This window comes from Prionailurus bengalensis, chromosome E2 (assembly GCF_016509475.1).
Source record: "Prionailurus bengalensis isolate Pbe53 chromosome E2, Fcat_Pben_1.1_paternal_pri, whole genome shotgun sequence".
Classification (NCBI taxonomy): domain Eukaryota; kingdom Metazoa; phylum Chordata; class Mammalia; order Carnivora; family Felidae; genus Prionailurus; species Prionailurus bengalensis.
In genome coordinates, this window is record NC_057352.1 from 62039867 (window position 1) to 62066806 (window position 26940).

At 55.6% G+C, this 26940-nt stretch overlaps 1 protein-coding gene across 4 annotated transcripts; it reads left to right on the forward strand.

The window, feature by feature from the left end:
• Positions 1–20: 20 nt before the first annotated feature.
• Positions 21–26936, forward strand: TCF25 (transcription factor 25). 4 transcript variants are annotated; one of them, XM_043599956.1, is made up of 19 exons: positions 44–404; positions 7014–7163; positions 8142–8216; positions 8898–9016; positions 9590–9655; positions 13111–13193; positions 14267–14397; positions 14844–14943; positions 15740–15833; positions 16991–17083; positions 17211–17316; positions 18447–18606; positions 20065–20152; positions 21112–21270; positions 21422–21512; positions 21963–22042; positions 23593–23665; positions 25702–25764; positions 26487–26936. In XM_043599956.1, the coding sequence occupies exons 1-18, from the start codon at positions 54–56 to the stop codon at positions 25723–25725; spliced, it is 2043 nt and encodes a 680-aa protein (XP_043455891.1). In that variant the 5' UTR covers positions 44–53; the 3' UTR covers positions 25726–25764; positions 26487–26936. The 4 variants fall into 4 exon arrangements, with proteins under 4 accessions (XP_043455892.1, XP_043455889.1, XP_043455891.1 ...); XM_043599957.1 differs by lacking the exons at positions 25702–25764; positions 26487–26936 and adding an exon at positions 23975–24277 and having other exon boundaries at positions 21–404; XM_043599954.1 differs by lacking the exon at positions 26487–26936 and having other exon boundaries at positions 43–404; positions 25413–26450.
• Positions 26937–26940: the final 4 nt, after the last annotated feature.

Consider the following 26940-nt stretch of genomic DNA (forward strand, 5'->3'; position numbering starts at 1 on the left):
GGAGGCGCCCAACTCGCGCGAGAACTCGCCCGGACGCGCCCGCACTTTCTTAGATGCCACTGTTGGCGGAGAGGAAGTTCCGGAGGACCGCAGCACGCAGACGCCAGAGCTCGGGCTCGCGCCAGCGCGCCGTAAGTGCGCAGGCGCGCCGGTCGTTCTCTTTTCGGCTCTTCCTTCTCCCGGTCTCCGGACGTCAGCGGCCGTTGGGTCCTATGTCGCGCCGGGCCCTCCGGAGGCTGAGGGGGGAACAGCGCGGCCAGGAGCCCCTCGGGCCCGGTGCCCTGCAGTTTGCCCTCCATGATGACGATGATGCGGAAGAAGAAGGTCCAAAGCGGGGAACAGGCGGCCGGCGCCCCCGGGGCGCAGGGAAGGAAGGCGTCTGCGTCAACAACCGGTTCGAGCTGGTGAGAAGCGGGGCTGCCTGGGGTGGGGGTGGTGGGAGGGGGTGCTGTGCCAGGCGGGTCGTGACGTCAGGGGGCGGGGCACACAGGTCTGGGCTGCGGTGGGGGCGGGGCCAGGGGCCAGTGGGTGGAGCAGGCGGTAGGGTGGGCGGGGCCACGGCGGGTTGGGCGGGGCTGTCGGGGGTCTGGGCTGCAGGGTGGGCGTGGTCTTGACGTAGAGGGGCGGGTCCGCATCACAGTGGGCGGGGCCTCACGTCCCCAGGTCTGGGCGCTGTATTTCAGGACCGAACATTGCCTACGTTAAGCTGTTGCAGGGCCATTGCTGACATTCTTGTTTACTTCTCACAACCCAGGACTTGGTGTTTTCCTCATCGCTGCATTAGCTGCGATGGTGTTTAGCTCATCTCTGCACCCACAGCAAGTGTCTGCCACAGAAATGACACCGTAGATGTGAAGTGAGGAGTAAACGCCCACCGGCGTTTCTTTAGCTGGCCTCAGTCTGTACTCTGGCATGTGCGCGCATCGCCTTATTCTTGCTTCTCTGACCTCTGGCGGGTAACGTGTCCGTTTTGCTCACCTTGTATCCTCTCCTCGGTGTGCCCGAGTGGTTGAACAAACAGCAGTGGGTCTGAAGATCATGGAGAAACCAGTGACTCTTTCTTGGTCTTGTGATTGCTGCTTGCTTTATGGAAAGTTGGCAAGTTAGACACCCATCACAAGATGGCGGGGCGTGTGGGGCGTGTGGGCTTGCAGTCTGGGAGATTGGTTTAGAGATTATTGACCTTCCCTCTTAAGGTGAGAGACAGCCTCACCCTGTAGTCTCTGGGGGAGTTGGGACGAAGCGCTTTCTTCATATTCTCCAGTCTCCCTCCACTTGTTCCGATTCCGAGATGAAAAGTAACTCCTTCCCCGCTACCTGTTTCTTCTCATTTCTTTCTTCCTTTTTGGCATTTTTATCATAAAAAATTTCAAACAGGTACAAAAATAAAAGCAGTATTAACCTTCACGTGCTCATCTCCCAGCTCCCACAGTTGGAAACACGGCCAGTTGTGTCTGCCCAGTATTTCCGTCACATCACGTGTCCATAAATTTGCCACTTTTCTGACTTCTCTCAAAATACTGAAGTCTTCCTTCTCATCTCACTTGTCCACGGGCTGAAATCAATTTGTACTGTAGGCAGCCGTTTCCACGGGCGTTTTATCTGCTTGTGCTTTCTCTTTCCCCATATCCCCAAGATTTATCCCTTAACACCAACAGCTGCTCTTTGGAGGACATTGAACATTGCAGGTGCTGCTGCTGCATCATATGATTCTCATAGTCTGGGAAGGAGGTCTTGTAGTCCCCCCTGTGCAAATGACATGCTAAGTGACACTTGGAGAGTAAACCCAGGCTTTCTGACCTAAAATTTGTACCCTTAACCATGTCATGGTTTTTGTCTCTGAAGCAAAGTTAATGTTCCTGCTGAAGAAGAAAGGAGGGTAGATGGACAGGGGGGCAGAGTGTTTGGGAGAAATGAAAAAAATGGCAGATGCTTACCTGTGTGAATGGAGGAAAAGAATTCTGATGTGGACCTCCCCATGACATCATGTCAGAGGGACTCAAGGTCTGTACCTGCTCAGGACTCTGCTGTTTGTGTGTTCCCTTCCACTTTCTGACACTGGTGTCACCAGCTCAGATGTCCTTCCTGGTCTTGGGATTCATACCTCCAACTCAACGTCTGTCACCTCTTAGACCTTTCACAGACATCTCACACCCAGTGTGTCCAACTGTTAACTGCTCTTTCTGCCTCCTCCAGCCTTCTCTATCTCCGTTTTTCCTTTTGTCCACGCCAGCAACCTGAAGGTATCCCTGATCTTTCTTTCTCTCAACAGTATACGAGACCATTCTGAAGCCGGTAGCACCTGGGTGGGGACTGTTGCCTCTGGCCTGGATCACCGTCACCCTTCGGCCCAGTCCCTCTCTTCTTGTGCCTTTGTCACCTGTCTGAATGCAGCAGCTACAGTCACACATACGTCTGACCTCAGCCCTCCTTTCTTCACAACCCCCAATGATCCCACGCCGGTCTCGTTTATCCCATGAGCTCTGCCACCTCATTTCCTTATAATCTTGCTCGCTCTGCTGTAGCCATAGTGACCTGTCCCCTTTGCTGTCTCCTCTGCCTTTAACACCGTGTATTCAGATGTCCCGTGTCTCACTTCTCCTTCCTCAGGATTTGCTCAGAGGACGCCTTCTCAGTCTTGCCTACCCTTCCTACCTGCTTTCAAAGTGGAGTTATCTGCACATTCCCATTCCCCTTCTTCTGTTCTTTCTCAGTATTCCCTGGCAGCTATCATAGAACATACCGTACAGATTCTCTCTTGGTCCTTTCTATTTGGTGTTACTTTCCTTCCTTGCTCTCTGATGAAGTAGAAGCTTTGTGGGAACAGAGACTTTGCTGCTCCCTGTGTCTGGCACCCAGGTATGCAGAAAATTTACCGCAGGAATTAGCATTTCCTCTAAGCGGACCAGCATGTACTGTCTCCAGCCAGAATGTATGTGCACAGGCTTTGGAGTCAGAAGGACCTAGGTTTGGATCCCAGCCCCATCTCTTCATAGCTGTGAGAACGTGGACAAGATATCTAACATAAGCTTCAGTTTCCCTGTTTCTGGGCGATGATCTCACTTCATGGGATTTTCATGAGTGATAAATGAAGTAATAACGTGTGTCGCCTTTAGCCCATACTGGGCAGACGGCGCTCTGCAAATGTAGGTATTGAATGAAATTGAAAACCACGGTAGGAATGTGACCTGAAGTGGTTTACTGAGAAGCCTTTCCGGGGCACTTAGAAGTGCTCTCCTGGAGAGAGGGAAGCAGAGCAGGAGACATTCTTCGTTGTTAGTTCATGGATTTATCCTGACAACTAGCCCTTGGGTGATTTTGTTGCTGTTGCTGTTGCTGTTGCTGTTGTTGTTGTTGTTGTTGTTGTTGTTTTGGCTTTAGATTAGAAATCATCTCTCTCTCTTTTTTAAAATTCTGCATATAAGTGGACTGGCACATTTCAAACCTGTGTTGTTACAGGGTTAACTGTATGTGTATATGTCTCTGTTTTTATGTTCAATATAATGGTCATGCCTGGAAAGTAATTGAAATAAGCATCTAAGTTGTAAAATTAAATAAAAAACCGAACTTCTTCCAAAATAAGTTTCGGTGATTAGGCTGCTGCTGTTTGGCTGGAATAAGGACTTGAAATTGTTCAGTGATCTTTGAGTTGGTGTTCAACATGTGTCATCTTTGATATCGAGTTGATTTTGATCCTTTGTGGTTTTTTTTTTTTTTTATTTTTTTTTAATGTTTATTTATTTTTGAGACAGAGACAGAGCATGAACAGGGGAGGGGCAGAGAGACAGGGAGACACAGAATCTGAAACAGGTTCCAGGCTCTGAGCTGTCAGCACAGAGCCTGACGTGGGGCTCAAACCCACGAACTGTGAGATCATGACCTGAGCCGAAGTCAGGCGCTCAACCGACTGAGCCACCCAGGCGCCCCACAGAAACAGTACTTTTAAAGTAATTTTTCTCAGAGAGAGACCATGCAAGCAGGGGAGGGACAGAGAGAGAGAGGGGAACAGAGGATCTGAAGGGGGTTCTGCGCTGACAGCAGTGAGCCCTATGCGGGGCTCGATCTCACAAACCACAAGATCATGACCTGGGCCAAAGTTGGACGCTCAACACACTGAGCCCCCCAGGCGCCCCTCAACATAAATCTTGTGTCTTCCAACCCAGTGATTCTACCTCTGCATACTTACCAAAGAGACTTCTGCAAAAACGCTCACACAGTAGCTTTCATCCAAACAGCCGCAGATGGGAAGACCCTCAAGCGACTTCCTCTGCCTGATGGGTAAGCTAACGTAGCGCGTCCACACAAAGGAGTACTGGTGACCAATAATATAGGCACCAGCAGGATAAGCGTCAACACATTACACTGTGTGAATGGAGCTAGACACAAAAGAAAGCATACTCTGGCGCTTTCTGCACCAAGTTCTAAGACAGGCACAGGCCATCTCTGGTGGAAGAAATCTTAGCAATGTTTGCCGGAGTCAGCAGGAAATGTTAGTTGGAGATGGTAGGAGGCATATATTTCTGGGGTAATGGGAGCATCTTACATCTTGGTAAGAGTGTGGGTTACATACTTATGCAGTTTCCAAAACTCATACTGTGCGTCTGTTTCAAGCCACGTAAATTATACTCCAGTTCCGTGCTCCTCCCCCCGAAAAAGACGAAATTCCCACCCGGTGTTTATTGAAGTATGGATCAAGCCTTATCCCCGTGGAATAGCAGAGAATATGTGTGTAGTGAACAAGAACCTCTTGAAATTGTTACCCATTTGAGACCGTGAAACTGATGAAAGTACTAGCTTTTGGATACCAAATGAGATTTACCTCAGGATGGTGGGTGGAGAGTCCTTGAGTGCTGGTGCCTGCTGATACAAATAGCAATGAATCATGCGCAGTTAGCAACTGTTTCCAGTAAAGAAACAAGACTGAGTATGTATATCGTTGGAGGTTTGCACATGTGCGCACAGACCCAGAATATTTCAGGTGAAGCTTAGCTTGGCATAGAGCTTACGCATTTGAATTTCTCCGAACACCTCAAGTTTCCAGAAGGGGCTCAAAAAATAATATCTTAGTGGGGCGCCTAGCTAGGTCAGTCAGTGGAGCATGTGACTTTTGATCTTGGGGTTGTGAGTTTGAGCCCCATGCTGAGTGTAGATATTACTTAAAAATAAAATAAAAAATTATTGGGGCACGTGGGTGGCGCAGTTGATTTTGACTCAGGTCGTGATCTCACAGTAGTGAGGCCTAGCCCTGAGCCGGGCTCTCTGTTGGACACGGACCTTGCTGAAGATTCTCCCTCTCCCTCTGACCCTGCCCTGCTCTTGCGTGTGCATGCACCCTCTTTGTCTCAAAAAAAATTTTTCTTACAAAATTTTTTTAAGGAAGCGGACGTGACTTGAAGTAAACCAGCACCCGGCTTCACTAGAGGCATTAGGGGTAGAATTCTGTGGAATACCGGGGGAAGTGTAGGTGCCCGTTCCCCAGTGCCTCCCCCACTTGTTCAGAGGAAATGTCCCAGGAGGCCACGTTCTAGTTTTGTTCCTTTGCTCCAACACCCAAACCAACCAGACCACACATGGGCCTCTGGCTTTACAATGCCACCACTCAAGAGAAGGTGTCTGCAGTAGGAGTCCCCACAGTATCGGCGACGTGGGGACAGAAACTGTTGTGCTAGAAGTCGAGCATGTGTGAGTCAGATATGGATTTGCAGACAGATTGGCATCACGTACTTCTGGGTTGTGTCCTTGGTAGGCTCCATTGGTAAAGAAAGCAAAACCAAAGGACACAAAAATTTGTTCCCGTGTTCTTTTCTTTGACACTTTCCCAGCTGAGACGGTAGGCCAAAAGAGAACCATCACTGAAAAACTCACCGGCTGCGGTGTGACCTCAAGTTTAACAAGAAATTGTCTCAGGGTTGTGGGGGTTAAAACATGTTATTTTGGGGTGCCTGGTGGTTCAGGTGGTTGAGTGTCCAGCTCTTGATTTTGGCTCAGGTCATGATCTCGCCATTCGTGGGATCCGGCCCCACGTCAGGCTCTTGCTGACGATACTGAACCTGCTTGGGATTCTCTCTCTCCCTTTCTCTCTGCCCCTCCCCTGCTCGTGTTTTCTCTCTCAATAAACAAACAAACAAATAAATAAGTAAATAAAAAAAATAGATGTTATTTTTATTTTTTAGCTTTATATTTTTCAGAGGTTCTAAATTGAACATACAGTTTTATTTTTGTGTATTTTGTGTATTTCACTGTACTAGATTGGGTCCGTCCCATCTCATCTGGTTTACGAAGCATAGTTAGTATTCCTGCTAACCTCTTTTATGTGTTTGTTCATTGACTGGCTAAAGGGCCAGAACTTCCCCTGTAACTTGTACCCACCCCTGCCCCTGTCTCGCCTCCAGGGTGTGAGTGTTTAGTGTGTGCGGGAGTGTGTGCATGTGTGGATCCTTCCTTTTCGCTACTATGTAAGGTTCTGTCCTGAGTTATTTTTATTATCGTGTGTTACTTTTATCAGGGAAGAGTTTCCAGGTAGGTCAGTCCTTGGGTACTGTTTCTTCCCCCAGGTTCTTTTCCTGTCTGCTACTGTAGATGAGCTACCTAGTGTCTCCAGTAGGAGGAAAGAATATTAATGCATCGACAGAACAAATGTATATACGAATCTTTGTGCTAGGGTTCTGTTCCATAAGGGAGGTAAGTTGTGACGTTTGGGGGTTCTTCATTATGTCCCCTCTGAAGACAGAGACCCCGTGGGGCCACACGGTGCCCAGCATTCTCTGGAGTTTATTGACTAAAGTAACCGTGAACCAGAGCTGTTCAGAAGGTGAGCAGTACGGCTCTGCTAGGCACACAGACTTACGTTTCTTCCTCCTGTGACCTCAGGGTGATCCTGAACGTGTCTCCCCGCCTCCCCTCCCCACCTCCGCCCTGTCCTGCTCTCTTGTCTCTAACACAGTTCAGTATCACCATGGGATCTGTGACCAGGACACCTGTAACACCCTTGTTCTCTCCCATCTGTCTTCCAGATAAACATTGAGGACCTTGAGGAGGGACCAGTGCTGAATGGGGAGAGACCCGAGTGTCTGCTCACAGGGAACAGAAGGAGATCCCAGAGTGGAGGTGCAGATGCCAAGAAAGCTGGAGAAGTGGCTGGCAAAGCAGCACCCCCAGAGCAGGTGTGGGGACTAGGAGGTGCCAGCCACATACACCCTCTGCTGTCGTTTTCTGGGTCCCAGTCGTCCCCACTTTTCCTTGGGACCCCTGATAAGATTTGCATGACACCCTCAAGACGAGTTGTGGGCATCGAGGAGGCCCCACACAGCGTCCCCGAGTCAAGTTTTCTTGGCACAAGAGTGGCCTCCACACTCTGGGAGGGTCTGCTCCTCCCTCCCCAGGGGCTGTGTTTTTTGTGACTGTGTGTCTGGAGCTCTGGTCAGGTGGTCAAGACCCTGGGTGGACGTGCCTTGAAGAAGTACGTAGGTCAGGTTAGCGTTGGGCTGTGGCTGGTGTGCACGACGGCAGTGCGGGAGAGGGTCCCTCAGGAGATCTTTTGCTTGTTTACTCAGTAAGTGCTTTTTGTCAGCCTGCCGGGTTCTGGGGACAAGTCTGCCTTCCTGGGGCCTCTGGTCGAGAGAGCGACAGACGAGGACAGACAAGTGCAGCTGGAGGGACCCTGACTCGTGGCGTAGAGAGGGGCACCTGCCTGAGCTTGGGGTGGTGTAGTGCTTCACGTGGCGGGGAAGGAGGTGGCCAGGTGAAGGGGCGAGAGCGATTCGGGCAGAGGCACCAAGGGTGTGGGGGAGTGCAGTGCGGGGTCCCAGTCTCCAGGGTGGCTGAGCGCGGCAGGGAGAGTGGTTGGCAAAGTGAAAGATGAAGGCAGAGGGCAGGTGGGTGGATGCTTCACACCCTGTGAGCGTCTTGAGGTCCTGGGAAGCCACGAGTTCTGTCAGGAAGGAGAAACTTGGAGGGAACCAGAGTTGTGGGCCAGTGGGAGGTCTGTGTTGTTGAAGCAGGTGAGCTCACAGGACGTTCAGGGTGGGAGGGAGGGGACCCAAGCCTGTGTTCCCGTGTCCCTCTGTAGCTTGCTGCTTTAGTTGTCAGCATGTAAGATTTTATTGTCTCTTTCCTTGACTAAAATGTGCTTCTTTTGTTAGTCTAATATAAGTGGCAAACTCCGAAAGAAGAAAAAGAAACAGAAAAATAAGAAAAACACTGCAGGAGAAATTCTGGTATGTGCATCTGGCTGTTTCTCAGGGCAGTTCATTTTCATTTGATATTTTGATTCCTTCCCGTTAGGAGTCTAACTCGGGGGTCAGGGAAGGTCACTTACCAAATCTCACTCGTGTTTGTTCACTTTGTTCCTTGAGGGTCAGACCTCCCTCTGTGCTTTCTGTTTTCTGGTGACATCTGAAATGGTGCTCTCTGGATGGTGCAGCCTCTGTCACTGGACTGCCCATGTGCCCCGACCTTTCTCTAGTGCTGATGGACTAATCAGATGTTGAGGTGTAAGCCTCCAGGTCCAGTCGGTTGTCAGAAAATCTGTTTTCATTATCGCCTGCGGCCCTCGTCACCCGGTTCTGTGTGTCCTGAGGAGGCTGTGGCCCTCTGTGCCTGTCACTGGCAGTTACGGCCCAAGTCCCACCTGAAGAGCTTGGCGGGCACATCCGAGAGACGAGCAGTGTAGGCCTGTGGCTCGGTCATTTCAAGAGTCCTTCTGGTTCTGTGATCTCGCCGGTTCTGAGCTTCCTCTAACGAAGCACCTCTCCTTTTTTTCCAAATATGTGTGCAGTGCGGCGTTCAGGAAGCAGACCCAAGAGAATGCTGCTTCTTTGTGAAAACCGTTTTATTGTTGATCTTACACTTAAAATAAAGTCTGTGTGGTGATGAAGATGTTCTTCTGGGGCTTTTAGGAAAACGGGCTGGAAGATATTGATCGCATCCTGGAGAGGATTGAGGATGGCGGTGGTTTAAGCCGCCCAGGCCCGCCTCCCCTGAGCTCAAAGAAGCACGTCCTGTATGTGGAGCACAGGTTAGCCCGTCCCCCTCCCGGCTGACACAGAGCCTCTTTGCAAAGGGAAGGTAATATTTCAAAAAGAAGGAAACTTACTGTCTTGATCTAAAAGTGATGTAGGTTTATCGCCAAACATTGAGGCAGCAGGGGCAAGGACAGAAGGCGAGGGAGACCCCTCTGTTTCCAGGGACCCATCACTTAGCTTTGTAGATCTCTGGGAGTGTTTTTTTCTCGGAAGGTGCTGAAGTCAGAGGTCATCCTGGGACAGGTTATTCCTGTCTTGTCCTCATAGATGCCTATGAAAAGCCTGTCCCTACTGAAGAGATTGTTGCCAGTGTTTAAAAAGCCATCTCTTTTCCTGAGTCAGTGAGCACACCTTGATCTAGTCGCCGGTCTGAGGCTGCTCTGATTTGGCCCCAGGACCGGCTGCCTCTGCTTCAGGTTAGCGTGGTTTTGAAGGAGGCCTGCCGGTTGTCTTCCTGCCAGAATAGCTGTTCTCTCTGCTGGGTTTTATGTGACCTTTCAGAATTCCCAGATTCAGTGTAGAAGAACTCAGTTTCATTTCTGTTCGTGAAATGTTCAATTCTCTAGACACTTGAATCCAGACACAGAACTGAAAAGATATTTCGGTGCTCGAGCTGTCCTGGGGGAACAAAGGTAAGATCAACACTGGCTTCGTCCCCAAGGAAGGGAGGGAGGTTCTCCGGATGGGTTAGACCCTTGGGGAGGGGGAGGGGGTCCTCGGGGAGGGGGAGGGAGTTTCTCCAGGTCAGTTAGACCCTGGGGGAGGTTAGGCAAAGGGCCTTACAGGAGGAAACCCTAAGGACTTCTGGTTCTGAGGGATCTGAAGGGGGCTGGGGAGAAGTTGGTGGTTGACCTTTTTGATGGCCATTGGGCTCCAACCCTCACACTGCCTTTATTATTAGCCTGTGAGCCAGCGTTTTGCAGGGATTCTGGAAGTCGTGAAATTTTGAGCTTCTAGCCGTGAAATCTTGGCCAACTTCATTTTTGTTTCTTAGCAAGCAAAACCAACACGAGGTTTAGGTTCTGGGATCAGTTTGGTCTTTGTTAATTTAATAGTTCTTAGTGGTAAACCCAGGGGGAAATGCTCTGTTTGCAGACCTTTCTGTAGGAGGTGTGGGTGTTCAGCTTTCCCAACGCTCCAGCACCGAGTCCGTTCTGACCAGGAGCTGTCACACCGGCAGAGGCTTTGTCTTTTCAAGTACTGTCCGTGTGTTTTCTAAATGTAGAATTAAATGCTTTTTATAAAAGAAAAAACTGAGGCAATTCAGAATTGTCTCCTCTGACAGCCCCGAAGATAACCAGTCAGGACAGCTTGCTGCCCCTCTCCGGGGCCCCTCTGCACACACTCCTTGTTCCCCGGAACCACAGGGCTCTGCTGGCGTCTCACACCGCATGGTTCTTCATGGTTGGATTCCAGGCACCATTTTCACGCCCGGTGCACGAGGGGAATGCCCTCGCCCCGGGGACAGGTGCCGGCTTGTGTGCTGGCCGCACTCTCCCTGCGTCCGTGTGGTCTTTTCTAGTGCAATTGCACAGGAATGGGTATTCCCCTGTGGTGTTAGCACCAAGTCTCTCCGCTGCCTTCCAGATACCTGTGTGCCTTAGCCTACCCACCGCCTGAGTGTTTCTGCCTCCTCTGACCTGTCGTAGAGTTAGGGGTTTTAGATTCTGTCATAATATACACGTGGAGGACTTTTCTTGTTATTTGCTGATGGTTTTTGGTTTTATCTCTGGTGTTAGGTTATTCAGGACACAGGGGTTTCTGACTTTATGTCTTCTTGTGGAATATTGATGAAAAACATTTTCGCTTAAAAATGTTCCTCTTGGGGAGCACCTGGGTGGCTCGGGTGCTTAAGCATCTGCCTCTTGATTTCAGCTCCGGTCATGACTTCACGTTTCATGAGTTTGAGCCCAGCGTCAGACTCTGCACTGATAGTGCAGAGCCTGCTTGGGATTCTCTCTCTCTCTCTCTCTCTCTCTCTCTCTCTCTCCCTCCCTCCCTCCCTCCCTCCCTCTCCCTCTCTCCGCCCCCCCCCACTTGTGCTTTCTCAAAATAAAGAAACTTAAAAAATAAATAAATGCATAAAATGTTCCTCTTGGTCTGAACGTCGTGCCTCTCCCCAGCCTAGCTCCACTTGTTTGCATGTGCTTGGCCTGTCTTTGCCGTTTTCTTCACACTTATGCCTGGTCTTGTTTCTGTGCAAATGGTACTTAATGTAATTACATTTATTGTTTTTGTAGTATTATTATACTTCTTAGGGTATTGATTTGTTTAAAAATTTAAGTCCCACCGAAGGCTTCCCTGAGAAGCCACGGTTCCCTCGTACCCCTTGTGTGCAGACACACTCAGTGTGTTTCTGATTGTCCCTGTCCGGTGGCCGTCTCAGAACGTGCAGATGGCCTGTGCACAGCTCTTTCTCGGAAAGCTTCCTATGACAGACGCATATGGCATACTCGCCCTCCTGCTGCTCTTGTCTCCCCCCCCCCCCGCCCCCTGCTGCCCCCAGCAGAGCCTCCCCCACCTACCTCCCTGCCTCCTCTCTGTTCTGTGCGGACAGCTCACTGCAGGGCCGGGCTGTCCCTGGGCTTCCATAGACCAGGCAGTTCTGCATATCCAGTTAATTCTCCTCTTTACACCCTACCAAGCTCCCGGTCAGAACTGGGCTCCGTGCTGGAGCATCTGGAAACTTGAACACCCACACCTCCTACAGAAAGTCCTGCCAACGGGCCTTCGTGCACAGAGCGTTTCTTACTGCATCTACCGCACGATGCCAACCGCTAAGAAGTGTTAAGTGGACAAAGATCAGACTTATCCCAGGTTCTAAACCTCACGTTGGTTTTGATGCCGGTTGAGAAGCAAAAATAAACCTGGCGAAAGTTTCAGGGCCAGACACTCAACATTTTAGAGGTAGTCATTTGAGTGTTCTTCAGACTATGACTGTGCTTTTTTTTTTTTTTTAATTTTTTTTTTTTAACGTTTATTTATTTTTGAGACAGAGAGAGACAGAGCATGAACAGGGGAGGGGCAGAGAGAGAGGGAGACACAGAATCTGAAACAGGCTCCAGGCTCCGAGCTGTCAGCACAGAGCCCGACGCGAGGCTCGAACTCACGGACCGTGAGATCGTGACCTGAGCCGAAGTCGGACGCTTAACCGACCGAGCCACCCAGGTGCCCCTATGACTGTGCTTTTGAGGCACCGTGTTTTTTTCTCCTGCATTTTGCCTTCTTGGTGGGATAAGAAACCTGCTTTTTTACCCTGTTTGTAATGCAGGCCAGATTCTTACTCATCTTTATTTTCTTAACGAAATGGTTCATATTATCGAGAAAATACACAGAATCACATACACATGTCCACATGCCCGTTACTCAGCTCAAGAAAGAAAGCGTCAGTGACGGAGCAGAAACGCCTCCCTGCAACCACCGCTTTGCGGGGGGCGGTCTGGTACCGCCGGAGACATCCCCGCCCAGCGAGGCAGGAGCACCGGGCTGAGGGATGAGGGCAGTCTGTGGGCCACATCTCGGGGAGCTCAACCTCCCTCCCCTGCTGCCCACTGGTGCTGCCTGGCTCGTTCTCACCCAGGAGTGTGTTGGTGTCAGTGTCCTGATGCCCACCCCCCCCTCCACCGGTTCCTTCCGTGGTTCCCCTTGTTCCCTCTTCAAATAAATCCTGTTCTTGCGTCGCTGGTGTCTTGAGAGGCGAGGAGAGGACCCGCCTCACGACAGAGCTCTGCCCTCTGCCCTCTGTGCTCAGCCAGCGGAGCATCTGTCCAGCCCGGCCCCCAGGGAATCGCGTCCACAGGCTTGCTCTCCTCCTCCTCTCTGTTTTTGGTTTTCAACTTCTGTTTCCTTTTTACCTCTCTTTCCTGCCATTTTGCTAGACCCAAAAACTTCCGGTTCTTTCTGTCTCTGGTTGTTTGGTTACGTAGATGTGGCGTTTAGTTTGGCTGGGCACTGCTGACGTTCTGTCAGTGCTGTTGCATTCCGCCCTGTCCGTGCCCTTCCCTTCCCCTCCCCGCGGTTTTGCTTCCGAGGTCCCTCAGAGGTCAGGCAGCGAAGATGAAGCCGTGACCGTGTCCGTTCTCCCCAGGCCGAGGCAGCGGCAGCGTGTGTACCCCAAGTGTACGTGGTTGACGACCCCCAAGAGCACCTGGCCACGGTACACCAAACCAGGTGAGGGCCGGCACCGGGCCGCGAGGATCTGCGCCCGTTGGGCCGGGCCGCTGCCCTGTTTCGGCAGAGCCAGCGTGCGGGCGTGTGAGCGTGCGCCCCGGCCTCGTGCTGGAGGACGGAGGGCCCCCCACCCCCCAACACAGGCCAGCTGCGTGTTTTCTCAAATACGGTTCAATGCAGCTTCTGTCTACCTTTTTCTTTTTTCCTGTGAATACTGTACCACGGGAGGCAATCAAGTTCATCTTTCAAGCGTGGTATTTTATGTTCTGTTGCCATGTAATAAGTACGCGTATCTGAAGAGAAACAGCCACAGTGCAGAAAGGCTTGCTGTGTGCTTGTGGTTGACATCACGACACCAAAAGGAGGAGCATCCTAGAGCCCTTGGGCCGGTCGGGCGGGACAGAGGGGAGGGGCCGGGGTGCCCACTCTGATGGGAGCGTGTGACAGCCACGCCCTGCTTCTGTGTCTCTGGGGTTCTGCGTGATTCCTGTGTGCTGGCAGTGAGGACACCCCCACTTAGCTGGCAGAAGCCCCCGAGCCACTTTGAACAGACAAAGCTCCTGGCTCTGTGGTGGGGCCGTCAGAAGGGACTGGGTCGAGGGTAGCCTGGAACCACTCCCCTGTTCTGTGGAGGTAAGTGGTTCCTCAGAAGAAACTGGGCCTCTACCCAACACGTGGCACAAAGAGAAAGGCCGTCCACTCGTGGGGTGTGGATCGCCGTTGCTTCAGAGGCCTGGCCGCAGCCCCTGCACGGTCTCCCATGCCCACCTGGATCTGGGCTCCAACCGCGTTTAGGCCCAGCCAGATGCCATGGGGGTGGCACCGTGTGTGTCCTCACGTTTGTTGTCCTGGGACATTGATGATCGATCCACACCCCCGGGGGCGGGGCGGGGCGGGGGGGACATCTTCCTAGGAAAGGCGTAGATGGGACGTGGTGCCGGTGTGGACCGAGCCGTGGGCGGTCAGCCCCAGGCATCCTGGGAGAGCAAACGCTGTGACAGGGACTCACATTGGGTGCACGCAGAAATTCCTGTCCAGGAACGCCACGGGGCCTGACGCCGCACTCTCCCCAGGTCTGTCGATGCGGCTGCTGGAGTCCAAGAGAGGCCTCTCCTTCTTTGCGTTTGAGCACAGTGAGGAGTACCAGCAGACACAGCACAAGTTCCTGGCCGCCGTGGAGTCCATGGAGCCCAACAACATCGTGGTGCGTGTGTCCCCACGAGAGGGTCCGCGCCCAGCCCACACCCTCCCCACAGTTACCCAGGGTGCCCCGGGCCTGGGGCCCAGCCTGTGGTCACTCCGCCCGGAAGCACCTTGCCCTCCTGGCTCCTCTCACCTCCAGTATACGCCCGGGTCATGGGGGCTGAGGGCCACGGCAGGATGCTTCCGAGGACTCGCCTCATCTTCCAAGGGCTGCTTGTGTCGGGGGGGGGTGGCAGAGGGTAAAGATGGGGGTCCCGGGGCACAGAGGTCCCGGTTCCCACCACAGGCCTGGTTATGAGCTTGGTTCGAGGTGAGGGTATCGTGGATGCCACCGCTGGTAAAATTTTCACAAGGTTTACGTGCCTGAGAGAAAGGCCTGCCTGGGGCTGGGGCCTCGCCGGTCCAGGGGCAACACCTGCTGCCCCATCAGTGTCCCCCTCCTCGCAGGTTCTGCTCCAGACCAGCCCGTACCACGTTGACTCGCTCCTGCAGCTCAGCGATGCTTGCCGCTTTCAGGAGGATCAGGAGATGGCCCGAGACCTCGTAGGTAAGGGGGCGCGTGGGCACCCCGCCCTGCTGTTCCTCCGCACCCGCACACGCCTTCGCTGGCGGAGCACAGGCGTTGAATAAAGCGATGGCGGGGACACAGGGTTTGCCAGGGTGTCTTTTAAACAGCGGCTTTCTTGAGGTACGGTTCATAGACCTTACGATGCTGCCATTGATGGTGTATGACTCGCTGGTGTTTAGGTTCTGGCAGAGTCGTGCAGCTTTGTCACCACCGATTCTAGGTCATTTACGTGACCTCTAAAAGAACGCTTGCCCGTCACCTGACGCCTCCCCACCCCCTGCCCCTGGCCACCTGGTGCGCTTCCTGTTTCTGTGCATTTGCCTGTTCCGGACATTGCCTGTGAGTGGAATCCTGTGACTCACGTCTTCAGAGCTCCCCTCTCGTACGGCCAAGTGATGCTCCATAGTGTGGACAGACCCATGTTTTGTGTGCCTGCCGGCATGTGGGGGACACTCGGCGCGTTTCCACTTCCTGGATCGCGTGAACAAGCTGCTGTGGTCGTGTGCCTGTGGGTGTTGTGAGCACGTGTGCTTGTATACAACCCTGGGGCCGACAAGTGGTCTGTGGGTGAAGCAAACGCACAGAGTGGCTTCGGTGATCCCCAGGGTCACATCTGTGGTGCGCCGCCTTTTCCCAAACCCTTGCCGTGTGACCTCCTCCCTCTGAGAGCTTTCTCTGTGAGCCGGGGCGGGGGGGGGGGGTGGTGGTGGTGGTGAGGTTGCACTTGCCACACAGTGGCCCCGACCCCCTCCCCTGGTGTTTGTGTGGCCTGCAGAGAGAGCGCTCTACAGCATGGAGTGTGCCTTTCATCCCTTGTTCAGTCTCACCAGCGGGACCTGCCGGCTGGATTACCGCAGACCCGAGAACAGGTGGGTTTCACGGTGGCAGGTGTGTCGAAGCTGTCCTGCAACGGGAGACGGCAGAGGACTGTCCCCGAGGCGTCCCACCTGCCAGCTCACACTGGGGCACCTCACTGTGTACAACCTGAATGCAGGATGGCTGGGCTCACGGACACACCGATTGGGCCAGCCCGGGGTTACTTCTGTCCTTGTTACAAGTGAGTCTGATAAGCGACTCCACTATGTTGGGGGCTGCAGTTGTGTTTTCCTTGTATGTGTGGACAGTAGGATCTGTGCCACCTGAGTTTAGAATGCTTTGGAATGCTTTGCGGGCAGCCATACCTTCCAGTTCCTAAGCCAGTTAGCTGCTTTCACTTGGCTTGATCCTGTTCCCGGTGTTAAGCGGTCAGGATTGGGTGCCAGTCTTCTCGCCAAGCCCCACTCTGGCACCAGCCCTCACTAATGGAGCCCGAACAGCCACGGTGGCTTCCCTGTTGACCTCACCCCCTGGCTTCTTGCCCTCATGGGGCTGCGGGGGGGTGGGGGGGGGAGGGTCCTCTGTTGTCCGGTGCCCTCGCTCTCACGGCCTCCAGCATCTGTGGTCATCTCCAGCACTGGACGCCCTCCACACCTTGGCAGTCAGCCTGGGCACGCTGATCCTGACTGCACAGATTGTCTGGTTTTGTTTGTGTTAGTCTTGTCTCTCCAGTTAAGTTCTTAGTTCCCAGAAACAGGTCATAAAATACTAACATCTACAGGCAGGGTGTTGGTTATTGATGCAAGTAACAGCCTACCAGGATGCTTCAAGTCCCAGAACTGGATGCATCCAGCAGCAGTGCCCCTAGCAACTGTTGAGGTTTGAGGGCAAATTAAGGTGGTAATTACAGTAGGAGATGTTGACCTGTCCTCTGAAGCGAACAGCAGGAAACAAAAAACACGATGGTCGCAACTCCCAGATAAGCTGGTTTTTCTCCACACGGACACACACGTAACCACAAACAACAAGCAGAGCGTCACCTTCTCTGCAGACACAGGAACACTTGCGAACACTCGCGGTGATTAGGCCACGCGGGAAATGGCCAGCGCAGCCAAGGAGCAGAGGGCAGCGGCGGTGCTGGACGAGGCTTCCGGGCAGTGCGGCTCTGGCGGCTGCCGCTCTGGCTCACGAGGAACTGTCTTGGATCTAGGAGCTTCTACCTGGCCCTCTACAAGCAGATGAGCTTCCTGGAGAAGCGCGGCTGTCCCCGCACGGCGCTGGAGTTCTGCAAGCTCATCCTGAGGTGGGTGCCTGCCTCTGGCGCCTGTGTGCTCGCGGCCTGGGCCCGTGGATGTCCACGCCGGCCCACTCTGCCCCTTGTCTCCCTTCGCCTCCCCCTCCCCCGCCACTCCCTGGGCCGCCTCCGGAAGCCTGGAGCCGGACGAGGACCCTCTGTGCATGCTGCTGCTCATCGACCACCTGGCCTTGCGAGCGCGCAACTACGACTACCTGATCCGCCTCTTCCAGGAGTGGGAGGTAGGCGTGCGTGTGCGCCGTGACGCGGGGCCAGATCCCCCCCCCCCCGCCCCCCGCCCTGCTTTTCTCCGTCCAGGGTCTGTGCGCCCCAGGGCGGTTCCGCGAAGCAGTGGGGAGGCTCTGGCCACACCCCGCGTGCTCCTCCCTTTTTGTCTCCACTGCCGCCCGTTTCCCCTGCAGACGGGCTCTGCCTCCAGCCTGACGTCGAGGCTGAGACTGGGCATGAGACCTTCATAGTGATCTCGTGCGGAAGTGATGCTATTTTAGGAATTTGGGTTAAATAGAACATTAGTAAACGTTAACTTCACCTGTTTTCTCTTTAATTTGGCTGCTAGAGAACGAGTGTTCCTGTTGGGCATTGCTGTCCTGGGACGTGTGAACCTGACCACCGTTAGGGGCGGGGGTGGCGGGCAGGGAATCGACAGCTTACCTCCTTGGTCTCCGAGCTGGAATCTTCTGTCACCGCGCGTTGGTGCGCGATCGAAAAATGACTGCGTAGATCATTTGAATTGTGTCGCTTGGCTGCTTGGCCGAGGAGTCCCGCCTCTGGGGATCTGGTTTACAGAGGTTCCTGGAGCACCCCCATCCCGCCACAACAGGGCTGAGGAAGAAAGTTTATATGACCGTGGAGACCATGGTCCCATTTTAGCGGAGGAAACGGCACGCCACGTGTTGTCTGTTCCCTACCCGTGTGGAGAAAGGCAAGGAGAGTGCTCGGCCATGAGAGCAGACTTGATCGGGTCCTGGCAGCAGGAGGGACGTTCTTCGTTGCCGGCCCGACTCACTCAGTTTTCCGCTGTGACAGACAGAGCACAGGCTGGCTGCTTTCAGAGCCGAGCCCGTCACGAGGGCGGGCGTCTGGCGGTGACCCCACCTGACTCCGCTTCCCCCCAGGCCCCTCCTCTCATCCATCCCAGGCAGTTTTCTACCCTCCCGGGGCCTTTTGCTTTTTTTTGCCCCGAGGAAGCCCCCAGACGTAACAAAATTCTCGTTCATGCCAAGTGACGGGATGCCAGCGCGACACTTGTGTTCATCGCGGGCGCATCCACTGACTCTGGAGCAGCTGTGGGTCTTGAGTCTTTTGTCTTTGCACAGTAGAGCTCCAGGTTTTGTGTCTCTGCCCCTTTCAGGCTCATCGAAACCTGTCTCAGCTCCCGAATTTTGCCTTCTCTGTGCCGTTGGCCTATTTTCTGCTGAGTCAGCAAGCAGACCTCCCTGAGCAGGAGCTCAGCTCTGCGAGGGAACAGGCCTCTCTCCTGATCCGACAGGCGCTCACCATGTTCCCTGGAGGTGGGTGCGGCGGGCCCCAGCGCACACACTCCACTGACAGAAGGGCGTGTCTTCAGGGCTTTTGGACAAGGCGTAGTTACAGTTCAAAAGCAGAAAATGAGTCAGAAGCGACTTTGGCGTTCAGGTGTCTTGGGGCTTCAGGATAAGTTTCTGATATTGACTGAGAAAAACTTACTTCCTGAAGGTGTGGTATTTTCTTTTTTTTAAGTTTCTTTTTAAGAGAGAAAAAGAGACAGCACGAGCGGGGGAGGGGCAGAGAGAGAGGGAGACACAGAATCCAAAGCAGGCTCCAGGCTCTGAGCTGTCGGCACAGAGCCCGATGCGGGGCTCGAGCCCACAAACCGTGAGATCATGACCTGAGCCGAAGGTGGACGCTCGACCGACTGAACCACCCAGGCGCCACCGTGTGGTATTTTCTAGAGAGAGAAGTGAGCTGCTGGTTCTTAGCAGAACGTGCAGGAGGGGCCCCGGCTTTCTGTTCTTGTCCTCAAATCCCATCTTTCACTGGGTTGAATAACTCGGAGACAGGGTTGTCCGGGATTGCTCAGACAACCTCCAGGCATCCTGGAGTAGTGGGCTGGTGTCTGTGTGGAGACAGAGCTGTGCGGTCTGTCAGGGTCCCGCTGGAGTGCGGTACTCCTACCACGTGCATTTTCACAGAGGGCCGAGTCCCGGGGACGGGCCGTGGGGACTTAGGCACGCTGTCCCCCCAGCCCCCAGCTGGAGGGGCAGCCCAGGCTCTTGAGGTGACCCCTTAACCTCAGTGAGCCTGCTGCGTCCCAGGCCGGGAGAGGAGGTGACCAGGGTCCCCGCTCCTGGGGCTCACATCCTTGGGCGGGGAGAGTGGCAGGTAGTACCAGGTGCTGGGGAACACACAGAGAACACAAGCATGGTGAGGGTCTGAGGAGGCAGCCAGGGCAGGGCTGAGGCCCATGTTACTCGGGGCGCCCACTGGACAGTGTTCTCAAGCTCTGCCTGTGTGTCCAGGCCCCGCCCCGCTCCATCCGTGCTCACACGGGGCTGCCTGGCCAGGCCGTAGGACAACCGACCCTTTCCCATCAAGGTGCGTGAAGTTACGAGGCGAGGCCCTTCGTGGGCACCGGCTGTTTGTGTGGGATCGGGGCATGAGCCGCCTGTAAAGTCACTCGGAAGACAGGGTTCTCCAGGTGACCTCCGGTGGGGAGGCCACTGCTGCTCAGGGAGAGAGACAGGCTCTGCCCCAGGCCTGAACCCTGCAGGCCGGCCTCCCCACCAGCCTGCGGAGGGAGACTGTGATGTCAGTGGTTAGAACGCCTTGTGCGTGTGCCTGGGGGGCACGGGTGTAACCCCTCAGATGCAGACCGGGCCACTGGGAGGCAGCAGGACGCACGACCCCCTCCAAGGTGGCAGAGGCTGGTGTGGGCAGACTGGCCTCACCCTGGTGTCACCGTGCCTATGGGGGCCCTGCTTTCTCTGCAGCCCTCCTCCCTTTGCTCGAGTACTGCAGCGTGCGGCCAGACGCCGCTGTCGCCACTCACAGCTTTTTCGGACCGGATGCTGAGATAAGGTAAAGACCGACGGGCCCTGGGAGGACAGTGCCCACCTGTGTGTGAGTCGTGGGGACGCTCCTGGGGGCAGACCCTGGGAGTCTGGCTGTCACTGCTCTCTCCCCGCTACTGGGAGGGGCCTGGCAGGTGCTCTCTGCTCGAGACTCCTGCGGCTGGATGTTGTCCCACTTGGGTGGCCGGGTCTCGGGTCCAGGCGGGGCATCGCCTCAAGGGTCAGGCACAGAGCCGGCCGGTGCGTGAGCAGCCTGCGGCCTAGAGCACAAGCCTTCCTGGTGAGGAGTGAGCAGGGCACGGGGCCCACTGTGCCCACAGCTGCGGGGTGGGGTTAGTATCATTACACTTGTTAGCGTGGTTCATGCGTCTGCATGGCACGTGCTATGTTTTCCAAATTTCTCATTAGAAAACGACAGAAAAACGTGCAGTAAGGGAGCCAGCCACCCTCAGACCCTGTTTGTAAACCACAGCGGTTCTTGCGGCGTCTCTGTGCGTGCACGTGCATACTCTTTTTCTATCTTATGTTGCTGTTAAAAAACTCATACTTTTTTATTTATTTATTTTTTAAAATATATTTAAAAGTAAATATTTTGAGAGAGTGAGAGACAGAATCTGAAGCAGGCTCCAGGTTCTGAGCTGTCAGCACACCGAGTGTGACGTGGGGCTCGAACCCACAAACTGTGAGATCACGACCTGAGCCGAAGTCGGACATTCAACCGACTGAGCCACTCAGGCTCCCCAAAGAACTTGTGCTTCTTAAAAAACACATACCCTGGATAAAAGCAACCGCTGTGTGTGCCCCCGCCCCACTCCGGGTGATTGCCTGCCCCGGTCGGCAGCCCCTCCGGGCGGTCTCCTGTCCCCCCCGGCTGCTGGACGGGGCCGGACGCTGCCCATAGGCGCCGGCGGGTGCACGCAGGCCTCGCCCTGGTGGAGTCTGCTCACGGGCTCCGCTCTCCCGCAGCCAGCCCCCTGCCCTGAGCCAGCTGGTGAGCCTGTACCTCGGAAGGTCACACTTCCTCTGGAAGGAGCCGGCCACCATGAGCTGGCTGGAGGAGAACGTCCGCGAGGTTCTGCGGGCGGTGGACTCCGGGGACCCTGCGGTGGAAGCATGTGAGAGCAGGTGGGCTTGGGGCCAGGGGTGACAGGGCGGCAGGCGGCCTCAGGATCCTCGTAGGACGAGGCCCACCTGCTCGGGTGCTGCCATCACACACGGGGCAGCAGGGCCGGTGCGGGCTCCGTTCCACGTGCTGCCGCTTGACTCCCGGCCCCAGGCGGAAGGTGCTGTACCAGCGTGCGCCCAGAAACATCCACCGCCACGTGGTCCTGTCTGAGGTCAAGGAAGCCGTTGCCGCCCTCCCCCCGGTAAGGCAGAGGGGTTGGGGGTGGGAGCTTTGTCACATGCCGGGCCCTTCCCCTCACAGCCAGGGATTTGAGAGGTGGAGCTGTGACCTCACAGGGCTCAGAGCAGTGACCCAGCCATTCGGGGCCCTGGAGCCTGCGTCCCGTAGCGCTAAAGTGGGGCTCCTGACACAAGTGACCGTATGATTCTGTCCCTTCCCTACGGCACACACACTTTTGCCCACGGGTGTCCTCTGTAGCCCTCTGAGCGGGCAGAGTGGGTGTCCCCGTGGAAGAAAGGCTCTCCCTGCCCGTTCACCCGGTGGCTTAGGACGGGACGCATGGCCTCGCGGCCGGGGACCGTTTCTGTCTGACCGACGGACTCCTAGCAGAGAGGCCGGTCCGGGCTGGAATTGGCTGAGAGTCTGCGGAGGGGAAGGCAGGGGCTCACGGCAGGTCTGCTTCCCTTTGAAGGATGTGACCACGCAGTCTGTGATGGGCTTTGACCCCCTGCCTCCTTTGGACACCATCTACTCCTACGTCAGGCCAGAGAGGTACCTCTCCGCCTCCCGCTTTGCTCCTTTGCTCTCGTACAGCTCTGAGGTCAGTGCTTTAGGGCTCACTGCCTCCCGCAGACACAGGCCCGCAGAGGACGGTGCGGTCTGGGGTCGCGGGTCAGCTCTGCCAGGCGTGTGCTTCCACTCCTTTGTCGACAGCAGGCGCGTTTTTGGGTCAGCTTCTAGAGCAGGCGTTGGAGGTAACGGTGGGAAGCAAGAGGAAGGCATTCCCTGTGTCCTCATGGAGCGTTCACAGGGCAGTGGGGACACACGTTCGTTACGGGATCGAGGCTTAAATGTGGAGTCAAAACTGCAGTGAGAAACTTCTGGTGCACATGACTCTCCGAGAAGGCCGCGGTCATTGCTGTGTGAAGGAATAATAGACCTTCGACCAGTAAAGGGGGAGGGAATGTCGCTGGTACATGAGAAGAGTCGGCGCGTGCAAAGGCCCTGGCAAGGAGCACGGCACAGGGCACGTTCCCAGAAGTAAAGAAGACCCACACAGCCAAGCCAGGAGGGCTGCGGTGAGAGCACAGCGGAGCCCAAGTCTGCAGTGGATTTGTGGACAGTGGTTAGCCTTGAATCGTGCACTAGCTTCTTTTTCCTCTCCTCTAGTCTTTAAAGCTGAGTGATTGACTTACCAAGAGCCTTGAGCACAGTCTGGTAGATGTGGAAGTCACAGACAGATTTGCCCATTTCGGGAAAGCGTGTGGTTTCCAGATCTCAGTAGAGCACCTTATGTAGGATGAAGGATTTTTTTTTTTTTAATGTTTAATTTTGAGAGAGGGAGAGAGAGAGAGAGAGAGAGTGCAAGCAGGGGAGGGGCAGAGAGAGAGGGAGACACAGAGTCCAAAGCAGGCTCCAGGCTCTGAGCCGTCAGCAAAGAGCCCGGCGTGGGGCTCGAACTCACGGACCGTGAGATCATGACCTGAGCCGAAGTCGGACGCTGAACCGACTGAGCCACCCAGGTGCCCCTGAAGCACTTTTTCTTGACTGAATTGTGCTATAACAGTTAGACTACGTGCTTCTAGGGAAATAGCTCCCGGTTGAATTTGTAAGTAGAGTAAGACGACAGTCAGGAATTTGTGACACTGGAAGGTTCAGAAAGAAAGCGGACCGGCTGGACACTGTCGCCCCGACCTGAGGAGTGGCCGAAGGGCTGTGCCCAGCAGAGGCTGCCGGTCCTTAAAAGTCCAGCTGGAGCTGCCTACAGCGTGGCGTCTTCTCAGGGGGGCACTCTCCAGCACACCCTGGCATCTTCCCTTGATGTGACCGACCCCTTTGCACCCCTGCACAGCTCTCCTCAAGAGTGACCCTCCTCCCTGCTCGGCTCAACCAGCCGGCTCCCGAAGGGCCCACCGCCTCTGGACGCCATTCCCCGGGAGGCCTAAGCAGCCCTCACCGGTACCTCTGGGCGCCCACTGCCCACCCAGAGCTGAGCAGGAGTCCGGGTGGTCCAACCCCGTGTCCCAGCTGGGGCTCGGGCCGCCTTCCTGTCCCTCCCCGCCCTCGGGGGCGCTTGCTGACCTTCCTTCCTCCTCTTCCAGGCTGAGTCCTGTCAGCCACGGAAACACAATCGCCCTCTTCTTCCGGTCGCTGTTGCCCAACTACACCATGGAGGTACGTGGGCACGTGTCGGCCGGGCGGGTTCAGGCAGGGCCACTGATTGTGCACGGGTAGAGAGCCTTGCTGGGGCCAGCGGCCGGCCTGCTCGGGAGGCTGGGACGTGCCCGCCTGACGATAACCACCACCTCGGCCCCTCCACCGGACGCGGCTCCCTGACCCCGTGCTGGGGCCTGGTCTTGTTAGACACGCGCGTTTGGGTCTGGGGGCTTCCTCTTCTCGACAGGGTCCTGGGCAGGCCGGGTTGGGAGCGCTGGGCCTCAGGGCCCAGGACAACCCCTGCTCAGACGAGTCTCCTTGCCGCAGGGGGAGAGGCTGGAGGCTGGAGGGGCTGGGGGTCTGAACCACAACCAAGGCTTGAACAGGCTGATGCTGGCCGTGCGAGACATGATGGCCAACTTTCACTTCCACGACGTGGAGGCGGCTCGTGAGGACAACCCCGAGGGGGACGGGGAGTGGGACTAAGCCCGCGTAGATGCCGCACCCCAACGCTGTACAATTATGTTCCCGATTGCTGTTCCGGTCGGAATTGGCCGGTTCCCTGGAGTAGAAATGCTGATGTGTTGTCCGCCTTCCTCCTTTGTGTCTCCTATAAATGTGAGTGGGTTACGCTGTGTGTGGCCTGGGCTCTTCTTTTCCGGGGCTGGGGTCAGTGCCCAGTGTGAGGCAGGTGGGTCCTGGATCCGCACAGCCCCCGAGGTTTCCCAGGAGAGAACATGACCCACGGTCACACACAGCCACGCCCAGGCTCCGTGTGAGCTCTCTCCGTTGCCACCCTGCCCCTCCACGATTTGGGGCACAGAGCAGAGACGAGGTCCCACAGGCTTCAGTGCAGCGTCCCTGCTGAGAACGCCCCAGTGTTTGACCCGACCCCCCCCCCCCCGCCCATCCCTCCCCCGGGAACGTGGAACAGGCTGGCTGGGAGCCGTAGGGGCTGACACCGGAGTCCTTGGGCTGGGCTCCACAGGTGCGGAATCTGCTCACGCTGACAGAGTGGTTTTATTAGGACACTTCAGGGCAGCCCCGAGCTGGAGGGAGGCTGAGATGCAGGCTTTGGAAAGGCTGTTCTGGCCGCTCTGGAGAACGTCATGGCGGAGACTAGGGGGCATTTGATTAGGGAGTGAGCACGGCATGGGGGAGGGCTCATCACCGGGGCGAGTCCTGGCCCTGGCCCGCCTGACAGCTTGCTACCAAATAGGGCTGCCTCTGACTCAGGAGCCTGACTGGCTGTGGAAGGGCCAAGGGCACTGAGCTGGGTGCTCTTGGCTGCTGGGTGCCCTCCCAGCCCTGATCCCCACCCTTGTAGGCAGCAGACTAGGCGGGTGGGCGGGGTACTGCTGGTGTGCTCTGGGTGGGCCAGGATCGGTGTCTTCTGAGCCCTGGTCCGGAGGCCTGCCTTCTAGGAAGTCCCTCTTCCTAGGAAGCGTTCTTCCTGGCCTCACTGTGCAGTCACCTGTTGGGGACATCCGTGAGGTTATCCTGTCAGGAGTTCCCAGCATCTGTGGGTGAACAGAAGCCTCTGCTTTGAACACCCCTGGCCAGGGCATGTGTCCCACAGATGTGTTGGTGTCTTCATTCCTTGTCCCCATAACCGGATTCGGTAGGTGGGATTGAGTGTGAGATCATCCCAGACTGTCCTGGACGCACAGGTGTCCTGTTAGGGTGTCCTGCGGTGAGCTTCAGCCTATAGGACAAGAGTCTACTGGGTTCCTCCACGAAGGGGTTTGTTCTCTGAAAATGACAGGCAAGCAAGGAGAACTTGGCACCCTGCCTCTTCCAGCCTTAAATACATCCAGATGGGGAGGTGATGTCCAGAGCTGCAGCAGCCATTTTGCAACCAGGAGTCGGTGACCTCCAAAATGAAGAGCCAGTGTCCTAGGGGTAGTGAAGCAGAGAGAGGCTGGCCGCAGCCCGTGATGAAACTGCTCACCTCTGGGCCTGCTGTCCTGAGAGACTAATAGCTCATCAGTGCTCAGCCAGGCTGGTTGGGTTTAGGTTATTACTTGCAGTTCTTTGTTTCTATTGGAGACAAGAAGACAGCCAGGTCTCACGTCTGAACATCCGCTCTAAGACTCGACCTGCCACCCCGTGTCCAGGTGAGCGTGAATCGGCTCCTCCCGGGGCTGATATGTTGTGCCCTCTCCCACCAAGCCAGACCCTACCTCAGGGTCTCTGGCGCGGACACTGCAGGGTGGGCGCAGAAGCCATTCCCCTCCCTGAGTTCAAAGAACCCACTGTGACCCAGCCCTGAGCCAGGCCTTCCCGAGATCCTTCCCCCACCCCCACCCACCCCCCCGCCGTGTCCAGAGTCAGGGGGACCGGGCCACACGCCCCACATGTCTGCTCATGCGGCCGTGTCCCCTAGCCAGCCCTCGGGGGGTAACCTCTGTGAAGGAAGCAGGGCCTGGGCCCGGTGGTCAGTGACCCCTACCTCCTGCTGTGGCCACGGCTAGGCACAGGTATCCCACCGGACTTTGCACCCCAGCCCCCACACGGAGCTCCTTGACCCATCGAATGCTCGCGTGTTGTCAGCCTGCGTGCGCCTGGCACTGCGCTCGGTGCTGGGGACACGACGACTGAGGGGTTCCTGCCCTTAACAGCCTCCTCACGTGTGGGTCAGGCACGTTGTCTCATGTTGACACGTGCTCTGAGGGGACAGTTGTGTCCACCACCTGTCCCCTGGCCGTCCCTCAGTTTCCCTTAGGGGCACTGGAGGTCGGAGTTGCTATAAGAGGCCTTGGGGATTATCTGTGATTTCCTTTAGACCCTTCCCCTCACAACCATAACTAATCACGCTGACTGTCTCCCTCCCGTGAAGTCCTCAACAGGCACATCAGAACCAGATGGGGAGTCTCGAGGCCTCACCAGGAAGAAGACTGGTTGTCCGCCAGAGGCTGTCCAGTTCTCAGGCCCTTTGAAGTCTCAGGCCGGGGGTGGGTGGGGGTGGGGAGGGCGCGTCCATCTCAAAGGCCTCATTTGTGGAGCTGGAAATACTAACAGCCCTGAAGTGTGACGGCACAGAGGCGGGGGACAAGGCTGCTCCCACGACAGACTCTTGGTCGGTGCCCCCACATGTGGAGGGTGGTCAAGAAGCTGGTCCCTGGTGATGGACAGCCACAGTGTGAGTCCTGGGACCACCCCCACTGGCCGTGGCACCACCCTGTGGTCCTGGGAGCCTTTGCTCCCTTTGGAGTTCTCCATCAGGCGGAGAGAGTGGGAGGTGGAGTCCACAGAAGGCATAAAGCTGGGCCGGGGTGGGGGGGGGGGGGAGT